An 11,696-nucleotide genomic window follows, 5' to 3' on the forward strand; every position below is an offset into this window, starting at 1 on the left:
GCAGTTCCATCTACATACCCAAGCTCATGTTTTAGGCTCCCATATGGAAACACAGCACTTTTCTGATCTAGGGCCGGTTCTGATCCAAAGAAAAGCAGAAAACACTCACGCAGTGCTACTGCCTAAAACATCCCTAAGAAACATCAGCTGGAGTTTAATGGCCTTCACTTCACCCAGAACCAACAAACATAGATCTCTGCAGATAGGAAATGATGCTCCAAGGGAGGAAATCAGCCCAATAGAGCTTGATACAGAACCGAGACCTTGTACATGCACGACACTGTGCTGCTTCTAACAGGGTTGGTACAGAGCTTCAAAAACAGACTGAAATCTGGATTCAGACTGTGTTCTCCCAGAGTTGTACATCACAGTGAGGTTTAATTTACAGCCATTGAGAATGATATAAACTGACTTGAGCCACAGAACTGTAGGGGTCAGACGGGACCCGTGGAGCTCCCCCATGCTCAGAGATGGAGTATTTCCCAGCAGCTGGATGCAAACACCATCATTTCCCCCTCGTATCGCTGGATGAGGATCCCAGCCGGGTCCCTCCCGTTCCCAATCACTGTGCCCATTAAATCTGTACCCCAATAACAGCCATTCCCGTTCCACCCACCAGAACACACCCGTTAACCCACTGAGGAGTCTCTATACCCACAGCTACACCCCCACTGAGGGTCAGGCAGCCTCTAATTACCGCACTGAGGGTTAAACCCTCTGCCCTCCCCCCCAGCACCTCATAACCCCCATCAAAACACCCGACCCCACAGCCCCCAATTAACTACCCGACCCTCCACCCCGAGCACCCACCGCCCGCCATGTGCCACCTCCATCCCCTTCCGGCCCTGCAGCTCCTTTTTCCCCCCGGACGGCTTTTTCCGTGCACAATAGGGCGGAAATTACGTAGAGAAAAACCAATGGGAAGATCCTAGGCACAGTGCGTAACGAGGGGGGGCAGCCCGGCAGATCCGCCGCCATGTCCATCTTCACCCCCACCAACCAGATCCGCCTCACTAACGTGGCCGTGGTGAGGGCACGGCGAGCCGGGAAGCGCTTCGAGATCGCGTGTTACCGTAATAAAGTCATGGGATGGCGAAGCGGAGCGTGAGTGCCCTGCAGGCCTGGATGGGAATGGGGGCAGGACTCGGTGGGGCCTAGTTGTGGGGCTGTGGTGGGACTTGGGGAGGGGGAGGCCTCGGTGGGGCCTGTGTGAATGTGAATGGGGAGGAGCGGCTCTATGGGGTGAGACTGTGCAGAACAGGGTGTAAAGGGAGGCAACGGGGAGTTGAGGGGAAGGGAGAGCCCGTGCTGAGGGCTGGATGTGACATAGAGGGTGTGGGTTAGGGTTTAAGGGAGGAGGAGGCCCCCGTTGGGTTGACTGTGAGGGAGGGAGGCCTCCATGGGGCCGTCTGTAGGGGAGAGGTCCCCTGTGGGACTTTAATGTGAGGGAATAAGGCCCCCAGTTTGCAGAGGGAGGGTCTGTGGGACTCTTCTTCACTAGGAGAGTGGTGAGGCCCTGGAACAGGCTGCCCAGGGAGGCTGTGGATGCCCCGTCCATGGAGGTGTTCAAGACCAGGTTGGACGGGGCCATGGGCAACCTGATCTATGGGGTCTCTGTTGGGATCTGTGGGGTCTATGGGGTCTCTATGGGGATCTATGGGGTCTCTATGGGGATCTATGGGGTCTATGGGGATCTATGGGGTCTCCTGGGCAACCTGATCTAGTAAATGTATATATTTGGTGGCCCTGCCAGGCAGGGGGGTTGGAACTACATGATCCTTGAGGTCCCTTCTAACCCAGTTCATTCTGTGATTCTATGGAGAAGGCCCCCAGTTTGCAGAAGGAGGATCTGCAGGACACAGATGTGGAGCTGAAGGAGCCCAGGGAGTGCCTCAGTTTCTCCATACTGCCTCCACCCAGCTGCTCTGACTCAGCCCTTGGCAATAGGGTTCATTTCACCCCACAGCCCTTTCTAACACCGCTGTCCTTTACTAGGGAGAAGGATATTGACGAGGTCCTGCAGACCCACACGGTGTTTGTCAATGTTTCCAAAGGCCAAGTGGCAAAGAAGGAAGACCTGGTCCGGGCGTTTGGAACGGATGACCAAACAGAAATCTGTAAAGTGGTAGGTTCTGCATGTTTTGCAATACATAGTGAAAAGGTTTATAGAAGCTTGGAGATGTAGATGGCAGGCTGACCTGGTGGGCTGGTTTGATACTAAAAGGCTTTCATAGAATTTGTTCAAAAATGGGCAGAAAGCTCAAGGCAGCTCCTTGTAGTGTTAAATTTATTTATCTTGTTGATAAGAGTTCTGATTATTCTGCATAGTGTGCTGCTTTTATGTACTGATCTGTGCAGACAGAGATGGGCTGCAAGGATACTCAGAGGGCTGGAGCACTGTTCCTATGAAGACAGGCTTAGGGAGTTGGGCTTGTTCAGCCTGGAGAGTATAAGGCTATATAAGTATAAGTATATTGGGCTTTTTAGCTAATATGTGGCATTGATTAACCTCTTTATTTTTAATGAACTCTACAGATTCTATCGAAAGGGGAGTTGCAGGTATCAGACAAAGAACGACAAACGCAGCTGGAGCAGATGTTCAGGGACATTGCAACTATTGTGGCTGACAAATGCGTGAACCCTGAGACAAAGAGGCCATACACTGTAATCCTTATAGAAAGGGCCATGAAGGATATTCACTACTCTGTCAAACCAAACAAGAGCACTAAGCAGCAGGTTGGTGTTCTCTAAAATCAGCCTGCACTCACAGGTGTTGCCTTCAAGTGAAATTTTGCTATGGATGTTCTCACAGGAATAAAAAAGCCCTGCTGTCAAAAGGGTTTGTCAGCTGGCTGATAGCTGAATGATGAGTAACTTCTGATGCTGATGGAAATTAGAAGTTTTGATCTCTGTGGCGTTTGAATGTTCTTTCTTCTTTTCTGAATGTCTTTGTAGGCACTGGAAGTGATCAGACAGTTAAAGGAGACCATGCAGATTGAACGCGCTCACATGAGGTTACGATTTATTCTTCCAATAAAGGAGGGGAAAAAACTGAAAGAGAAGCTCAAGCCACTAATTAAAGTTATCGAGAATGAAGACTTTCATGACCAGTTAGAAATTGTAAGTGATAAAGCAGATTTTGGCTTTCACACATGATTTGACTACATCTATGCAGTGTAAAATAAATGTAGGGAAGTCATTTAGATAAGCTGCAAAGGTATCAGAGATGTGGTTCTCCTCTGTACCATAAAGATTGGAAGTAGACATTATTGCACAGAGCAGGTTGGTTTGGGTTGAGGAGAAACACAGTGTAGTTTCTCTTAGCAGTCATTATGCTGAACTGAACAAGAACAATTTTTAAAGGAAAATTAAATATTAGGCCTTGAAAAGTTGATGAGAATCAAATATTATTGCTTGACTGATGATCTGTGGAATATTTCAGGTGTGCCTTATTGACCCGGGCTGCTTCAGAGAGATCGATGAGCTGATCCGGTCTGAGACCAAAGGGAAAGGAACGCTGGAAGTGCTCAGTCTGAAAGATGTGGAGGAAGGAGACGAAAAGCTTGAATAACGAAAACCCTCCTGGAGCTCTACAACTACATCAATGATGTTTAACAGCTGGCGTTAGCCGCTCATTTCTGTTTGGCCTTCTTGTTTTTGTCCAACCTCTTGCTGCCAAATACCTTCTGACACATTAACCCTTTGGGATTTTTCCATGCAGTGTGGTTTTTTAATCATCTTTCGCTTGCTTGGTTTACAGGTGATTTGCCTGTAGGAACATTTTGTGTCAGAGTTGCACTAATGAGAATTGAGTGAAGACTTGATTGTGAGTTCAGCTTTGGTGAATGTTCAGGGTTGCTGATGGAGAGTGTTTGACTGATACGGTGCCAATCACTTTTGCTTTGGGTTGTCAGTGTTGAGTGGAAGACTGCATGGGCCACTGAGGGGTGGGTGTTGTATGTGAGGAGAGAAACCTTTGGGAAGGAGAGATACATTCTCACTTTCAGACAAGTGCAAAGTGTGGATCACGTCTGCTCATCTCTTGGCAGCATGAAAACTGATGTAGACATCCATAATTGGCTGCTTAATAATTACATAATAATTTAAAGGACCATTCTTGTATATTTCCTTCACTGGGTATAACAGCACTTGCTAGCTTAGAAAAAAAAGTTCTCCAAATAATTTATTCATAAAATTATATTTAGCTACATTGGTAAAAATAAGGATAATAATAATTATCATCTATTTATGTATTGCAGATACAGAAAGAAATAACTATTTTTGTTATAGCATAGGAGCTGTCCCTGGTGCATTTGGAAGCTGAAGGCGTAGGCTGCATTTCTGAGCTGTTGTCATTCATGGGATGTAATGAAGCGGATCTCTGCCAGGCAGTGGCCTTTGGCCATTGTGCTAGACAGGCTTTTGTTGGGCCCTCATTCCCTCGTGGTAACCATCCTTTATCCTGTGGCTTTTTATGCTTCTTTCTAGCACAGCATTTCCAGCCAGTTCCCGAGGCACAGAGTTCTGCTTGCTTTTGTTAAGGCTTGTTTCAGCTGTGCAGAACGAATGCTTTCAAGTTTAACTTGGGCATCTCAAACAAGAGGGGAAGAGGACAGAAGCTGGAAAGATAATAAAAATACAGGCCTGGTTTATACCCCTGGGTGTCTGGAGGCTACGCCAGCAGGAGTTTAAGAGGAGCCTTTGGTATTCATGTGCCTGTTTCCATGCTGATAATATGCAGCAAATCGGGATTTGCAAGCTGGCCAACCACTGGATCTGTGCTTCAGATGGATATGTCTCGTGTTCATTCCTTGCTGCGTAATTTTAGAGTAAATTACCTTTTATATGACAATTAAACAGAGCTCTGGTTTCTACTCTTCACATGACCTTTTCCTTTGTACCACTGACAGATGTTGTGAGTTTTCTCAAGCTGATGTGGGGAGAGTTGAAGTCAACCAGAGAAGGATTTGAAATGTCAGATGCGGAGGAGATGAGCAAAAACCTCATCCAACATTGTGGTGGTTTATTTGATTCCACAGTTCTGTAGCTTCATTGCTCTCTATGCACTGAGTGCAGTCAGATGGCTGCAGGTTGAGGACCTTGGGTTGCAGAAATGTGATCTGAGCTGATTTCTGAGCTTGGTGCTGGGAGGTCAATTTCCACGTGTCCTTTTCTACAAATCAAACATTCAGGATTTTCTGTGGTAAAGGGAACTTGATTTTATTTATAAACATGCTCATATTTCTTGTCATGTTTGTATCTCACCAAGAATGGATGGTAAGGATCAAAATAAATATCAGCATTGGCAGCCACTCTTTCCATTTTCAACTTTTACCCATTTGGAGAAGTAGTGTAATGATTTCAGGGCTAATTAACAGAGATTTCCAAAGGTATTTACATAGATAATAACAGTCGCCTCTGAAGTACACAGACAACTTTGAGGTGAGACAAGACATTGAGGTTGAGTTACACAGGAGTGGGTGAAGGGAACTGAATCAAGGCAGGATAAAGAAGAATGCAATGGATAATTAGCAGCTAACAGCTCATCTTTCCTGATCTGATGGTCCCCAGCCATCCTCTCCACAGTGCTGAGATGCTCCTGGAGTAACGAAGCCCTTTCTTTTGGGTGTGCCCTGTATCCTGGAGGTGCCGGGTGGAACTGGGCAGGTTAGAACTGCGGTAGCCATGGTGATTGGATGCTCAGCAGGGTCTCAGTCTGCATCGTTGCTTTTTGGAGCTCAGTAATTTCTTAGAGGTTGCTCCGTGCCCTGCAGAAGCAGAGGGGAAGGGGCTGTGGGTGCTGTGCTTGAGCTGTCGGGGCAGCAGGAAACCAGGAGATGAGAGAAGGCTGGTGCAGGTTGTGCGGTGCCCGGAGGAGCCATGGTGCTGGTTCTGTTTGAGGTCACAGCCAGGCAGTGACACTCTCCAACAGACAGAGGCTGCAGCAACTGTCAACACACGCTGAACGTGAAGGCAGAGCTGCTGGCACCATGCTGAGCCGCAGGGCAGACATGAACCAGCAGATCCAGGAGCTGCGCTACATCATCGCCTTGCAAGGTGCTGCTTTTACAGCATTGAAGGGACAGCCCATGCAAAGCTGAATCCATGGGGACCCTTTGGGGCACAGGGGTTGAGGGGTAGTGACTGTGGTGGGTTTGGATGTTGGGCACTTAAACAAAATAATTGACAGTCCCACAGGGAACAGCCTACAGTTCACACGAGCGCCATGACCCCCTGGGGAAAGGGGCCATCAGGTTACCAATGGGGCTCAGTGGGGCCCAGGCACTAGTGAGGCAGCATTTGGCCCAATGTCCCATGTCTCTGCCTGGCCACTGCCCTTTTCCCACTTCCTAAGCCTCTGGGGTAGAGGAGGGGACTCATTCCATGCCTGGTAGCAGCAGTGGGTGGTGTGGCATTAACAGCTCCTTAACGTCCTCCAGAGAAAGGGAAGACGTTTGCCAGGCAGTTGTGTGAGGAAAAGCTAAACCAGAACAAAAAGCTGCTTTCCCAGCTGCATGAGGCATTGCAGGAGGACATCCATGCGCTGGACGTTGCCCAGAAGGTACCTGCCATTCCCATCAGGTGTGACCCTGATCTGCTGGGTCCCTCCAGGAGCAAACACTGTCCCCATAGAGCAGCAGTGGGCAGTGACAGTGCCAAGACAGACACTGATCTCTGCCCCTTTCCTGCCTGCAGTATGACCAGCGCATCATCGCTAAGTTCAGCAGAAAGCAGAAGTACTTGTGTGGCAAAACTGCGCAGGTAACAGGAAGGGTCTGGGGCCAGCAGCCCCTGGGGCTGGTGCTGTGAGACCCAGGTGCACAGGTCCCATGCGATGAGAAATGCTCTTTGTGCTGTGGGAGCCATCAGTGCAGATATCTTCCAGCTCTTTGAGCCGTTCCCCAGCAGAGCTATGGCTGTCCTGCCTGTGTTGTCTGTTGGGTTCCTGCTCTCTCTGCCATCCCAAGGTCACAGCCCAGCTAGATGCCCGTGGACATGCAGGCGGTCCCAAAGGATCTGCTTTGCCCAGGGGCCTCTTGCAAGGACAGAGCAGTGCCACCACGTGCTGCCAGCATCCATATCTGGGTCATGATCGATTTAGTTATTTCAATTGATGCTCACTCAGTCCTGGGTCTGCATTCTATGTCCTACACCCACCTCCACCTTGCTCTGCTGCCCAGGGCAAAGCTCTCCCACGCTCAGCCCTGCCTGGGACTGACCATTTTCCAGTGTCCCCACGTCCCCAAGCCTCTGGCTCTGCCCTACAATGAGGTTCAGGCAGGTCCAGCCCACAGACTCCTACATGCCCATCCAGGGAGCCCAAGAGAAGCTCCGGAGCAGCATCTTCAACCAGGTGAACTCCTGCAATGCGCTGCTGCACGAGGTCAAGCAGCGGAGCCAGGCCCGGGATGTGCTGAAGTGGCGGCTGCAGCAGCTGCTGGATGAGAGGATCGCTGACAAGCGGCTCCAGGAGCAAGTGCAGGTACACAGACCCTCCCCAGTCCCAGCACTGCCCGGGCTCAGCACATCACGTCACCCCACGTCCCACCCTGCAGACGATTCGCCAGCTGGAGAACAACATTGAGAAGATGTACATGAAAATCCACGCCGGGCAGAAGGTGACGGTGCTGTACCTGGCACTGCGGGATGTCCTGAAGAAGGTGAGCTGCCCCTCGCTGTCCCCACCGTGTGACAGGGCTGCTGGGGTCTGATGAGGACCACCCTCGGTGGGTGACACATGGTGGCTCTGTGCTGCAGGAGCTGGACTATCTGCTTTTGCATCTGGATCTCGTACACATCTTGGCTGGGGCGTATCAAGTGGAGGTGCCGGACAGGGAGCTTTTGGCTTCGGTTGCTCTCAAATCCAGTGAGATCAGCAGGGTGAGAACGGCCCCCACAGTGACAGCCCTCCATGCCCTCTGTCCTCCCTCCTTTCCTACACAGCCCCTTTACACAGCAGTCCATTTTGGCCATCCCACATGTCCAGCTGATTCACAGAGGTCCTTCCCAGCTTTGACTTCTCCCTTCTCTCTGGCTCTGCTGTGCTCCAGAGGGACCTGACCATGCTGGAAGCCCGGTTCATGGAAGAGGAGGAGTTCAGGCACCACACTCTGTCTACCCAGAAGGTGCAAACCGACTGGCTGTGGCTCAAGGAAGCGAGCAAAAAGCACACGAGAGGGGTGAGTAGGTGGCAGCTCAAGGACCACCTTCCCTGGGTGCAAGCAGCACAGTGCTGACAATGGATGTCCTTGCAGCAAGGCAGGTATGACCTGGGTGCGGACTTCCCCTCCATGCTGGCGCAGGACTCAGCGCTGGGTGAGTACTTGGCAGGGCACAGGGATAGGGCTTGGGCTGGAGGAGGAGGAGAAGGAGGGCTCCTTCCCCTGCTGCCTGTCCTCCCACCCAGGCTACCAGTTGCATGCCACCAGGTCGCAGATTGAGCATGAGTCCTTTGTGACGGCGGAGGTGGAGAAAGCCAAGGCTGCGGTGCAGTGCTCCCGTGTCTGGGTAAGGGAACATCCCACCCTGGGCAAAACCCTTCTGCCAGCAGCCGAACCCTCTGCTCGTGGTCTCATCTGAGGTTCTGACCTGGTGGCTGAGCCCCTGTGCCATCCCTTGGCAGGACATCACCAGCAAGCTGCTGGCACAGCAGAAATCCACAGCAGAGCTGGAGGAGCACATCAGGGCCTGCAAGGAGAAGCGGCGGGCGCTGAAGGACACGCTGCAGGAGCTGGAGCTGAAGCATGCGGAGCTGAAGTTTCACCAGTCCCCAAGTACTATCAGGTGCTGCCATGGCTTTGGGGCACAGCCAGGTGCAGATGCAGCAGTGATGTGTCCTCCTGTCATTTGGGCACATCCATGTCCTGATAAATCCTCCTGCACCAGGAGCTTTGTTCTGCAGGGTGCTCCTCCCAGCAGAGCACCCAGAGCTGGGACAGCAGGGACACGAGGCAGGGAGGGGTGGGTGAGGTCCTGCAGAGCCCTGGTGGCAGCAGGTCCTGAATCCATGACATGGAGATACCCCTCAAACCCAGCCTGCCCAGTCCCAGCACACTGCTGGGCACAGGGAGGACCCTTCCTCCCCATTCTGCTCTGGGAGAACGAGAGCCTGAGCCCACTCTGCTCCGTAGTGTTGGGTCCACATGGGCAGCCTGTGCAGCACATTGGGGTATCTCTGCACATGGACACTCAGAGGGATGTGTGTGGGTCTGGGCAGCTGCAAGAAGCTGGAGGCAGAGCTGCGGGAGCGCCTGCAGCAGGAGGAGGCCCGGCTGGAGGAGGTACGAGCCCAGTACGTGAGGAACCAGGAGCTGCTGCTGCAGTTTGAGAACGGCGTCGACAACCTTGTCATCCGTCTGCATGGCATCGACGTGCCTGACCAGGTATGGGGTATGCAGAGGAGCTGTCCCCACCGTGTGTCTTTTCCCTAGTGCATGACCCATGGCAAGAATCATTTAACAGAGCCATGGGATGGCTTGGGTTGGAAAGGATCTCGAAGGTCATCCAGTTCCAGCCCTCCTGCTGTGGGTTGGGTGTCCTCCACCAGTTCAAGCTGCCCAGGGCCCCATCCAGCTTGGCCTTGTGCACCTCCAGGGATGGGCATTCAATACTGCGGAGCGTCACTGTGGCACTTGGTGCAGCCACCATCACCCAAAGCAACACATTGTCCCCATCATGATTGTCCTTCTCTCCACCCGCAGGATCTCCCTGTTGAGTTCAAAGGGGTAGATGAGAAGCTGCAGTACTGCAGGCAGAAGCTGCAGCACCTGGCTCAGCGTGTGAGCTCCCTGTCTGCCCACGTTTATAGCTCTGACGAGGACAATGAGGTGCGTGGATGCTCTGTCCTTGCTCTGGTCTTTGGGGGGTCCATTTTGTGGCTTTGTGGCACATCCAAAGTGTCCTCCCTGCTGGAAGGATGGAGGTGGCCCTGGGGGAAACTGGACGCTGTGGAGTGTCCCCTTCCCCAGAGCGACATCAAGGTGGGACACTCCTCAGGTTCTAACTCCCACCTCCCCTTCAGCAATTAACCCTAAATCTTTCACAGACTTTTGTGAAGGTCAGGAATTTATTGGAGAAAACGACTGCAAAAGAGCCATGGAACCTGAAGATTCCCTTGGAGGACAAGGGCTCTGGGATGCAAGGTCAGTGAGCACAGCAGGGTCATGTCCCACAGCCACTGCCCCATCCCTGAGCACTTCTGGGGGTCCTGTGCTGCTCTCCTCTATCCCATCAGACCCCAACCCATGAGCTATGTTTGTCTGCAAGGCTTTGAGGGGTAGGTTTTGGGCTAGAGAAGAGCAAAGGCAACTGGTCAGTGGGTGACGGAGTGCTGAACCCTATTAGGAAACCAGGAGAGCTGCCTTGGGGCAGGGGGTGGAGGGGGCTGTGTGTCTTACCAGCCAAATAAAGGACCAGCATTACCTGGTTCAGAAGACCAACCAGTGCTAAGATTGGTGGCTCTCCCTGGGGATGGAGGCATGGCAGAGGTGGCCCCACAGCCCCATAACCCCACTCTTCCCTGCTCTCTTCCTCAGCTCCCTCTGATTTTGTTGATGAGGACCAGGACCAGGTTCTCACCCGGGAGGACATCAAGAAGCAGGGGCTGCACCTGATAGAAAGCAAGATGAGAATCAAGAGGAGATCGTGATTGCTGCCCCTGAGCTTTTGATGCCTCTCCTTTTCCCAGCAGGTTTAATAGAGCAGAGCTTTCTCGTTCCTTCCGAGTCTGTGGTAAGGCTGGAAAGGGAGAGCTGGGATGGGTGTCCCAATGTCCCTGCAGAGGGGAGATGGGGCAGGGCCAAACATCAGATGGTGCCACAGTCCAGAGCTCTCCAACCTCTTCTTGGACCTCTCGTGCCTCTTTCCTCCTCTGTTGCCTGTACACACATCATTCAGCTCCGACTGCCACCCATATGCTCAGAGCAAAGTCCAGGCAGCAGCTGGGGACCTGGAGGTGACATCTTCCCACTGGGACCTGGACAGCACAACATGGGTCACAGGCACCACCAGGAGGCATTTTGTTCTCTGCAAGCAAAGACACGCATCAAATAATGCTGCAAATAGATGGTGCTGTTTCCCCAAATACAGCCATCAGCAAAGGCCTCTGGCGGTGACCTGCAGTCTGTGCTGGAGACCCAGCAATGTTAACCCCATCCCTGCCCTCGGGGGGACATCATCACTGTCATGGCCATTCATGCTGATGTCATTTGTTTGTGACCCATTTGCCAACACTGGAGCAATTCTGGAGTGCTCCACCCACCTCTGAAGGAGAAGAGCAATCACACGCAGCAGTGTTGTGGTTTTGGGTCTACTGAAACTGTTAGGAGAGGAAAATCCAAAGGCAACCAGCCACATCACGAGTGCCACAGCATCCCAAATGCTTGATGTGTCTGAAAAGCCATCCTGCAACCCGCTGCCTGGGGTTCTCATCCTCTCATGCCTAAGTGATGGCACAAGGAGGAGAGGGAAGGAAGCAGCAGCAGTTGCTTGATTTCCTTGTTCAAACATCTGGATGCCCCACAACACAGAGGTGATGGGGCAGGAGGACCTCGCAGGGTTGGTCCAGGAGAGGGTGCAGAGCATTCACTTGGCTGCTGGGAAGGGAGAGCTGGTGCTGGATGGAGCTTCAGCAGACACAGGGATAGCACGGCACAGGGAAGGAGCAGAGATTTCCTCTCCCTGCCCAGAAGCATTTC

General features: G+C 52.1%; 3 protein-coding genes across 8 annotated transcripts in view; 2 read left to right on the forward strand and 1 right to left on the reverse strand.

Annotated features, from left to right (window-relative positions):
- LOC107322608 (S-adenosyl-L-methionine-dependent tRNA 4-demethylwyosine synthase TYW1-like) overlaps positions 1-984 on the reverse strand; it is a 43,898-nt gene extending 42,914 nt beyond the window's left edge. For 3 of the 5 annotated variants that reach the window (XM_015880804.3, XM_085521796.1, XM_085521795.1), the window contains exon 1: positions 828-984. In XM_015880804.3, coding sequence (XP_015736290.3) covers positions 828-984 — 157 coding nt within the window. Of the gene's footprint in view, positions 1-810 lie in introns of all 5 variants that reach the window. The other 2 variants (XM_015880803.3, XM_015880802.3) reach the window with 1 other exon arrangement.
- On the forward strand, positions 949-4,881 carry SBDS (SBDS ribosome maturation factor). 2 transcript variants are annotated; one of them, XM_015880808.3, is made up of 5 exons: positions 949-1,104; positions 1,996-2,125; positions 2,536-2,736; positions 2,956-3,120; positions 3,443-4,881. In XM_015880808.3, the coding sequence occupies exons 1-5, from the start codon at positions 977-979 to the stop codon at positions 3,569-3,571; spliced, it is 753 nt and encodes a 250-aa protein (XP_015736294.1). In that variant the 5' UTR covers positions 949-976; the 3' UTR covers positions 3,572-4,881. The 2 variants fall into 2 exon arrangements, with proteins under 2 accessions (XP_015736294.1, XP_085377930.1); XM_085521804.1 differs by lacking the exon at positions 2,536-2,736.
- Positions 4,882-5,839: 958 nt separating this feature from the next.
- On the forward strand, positions 5,840-10,717 carry LOC107322611 (coiled-coil domain-containing protein 183). The gene is made up of 14 exons (XM_015880807.3): positions 5,840-6,057; positions 6,441-6,562; positions 6,697-6,762; positions 7,316-7,483; positions 7,557-7,661; positions 7,759-7,881; positions 8,052-8,180; positions 8,256-8,316; positions 8,408-8,508; positions 8,624-8,784; positions 9,218-9,383; positions 9,702-9,827; positions 10,046-10,142; positions 10,536-10,717. Exons 1-14 carry the CDS (start codon positions 5,991-5,993, stop codon positions 10,646-10,648), a joined length of 1,605 nt encoding a protein of 534 aa, XP_015736293.2. The 5' UTR covers positions 5,840-5,990; the 3' UTR covers positions 10,649-10,717.
- Positions 10,718-11,696: the final 979 nt, after the last annotated feature.

The sequence above is a fragment of the Coturnix japonica genome, chromosome 22 (genome assembly GCF_054131305.1).
Source record: "Coturnix japonica strain WE chromosome 22, WE-NBRP24, whole genome shotgun sequence".
NCBI classification, from domain to species: Eukaryota; Metazoa; Chordata; class Aves; order Galliformes; family Phasianidae; genus Coturnix; species Coturnix japonica.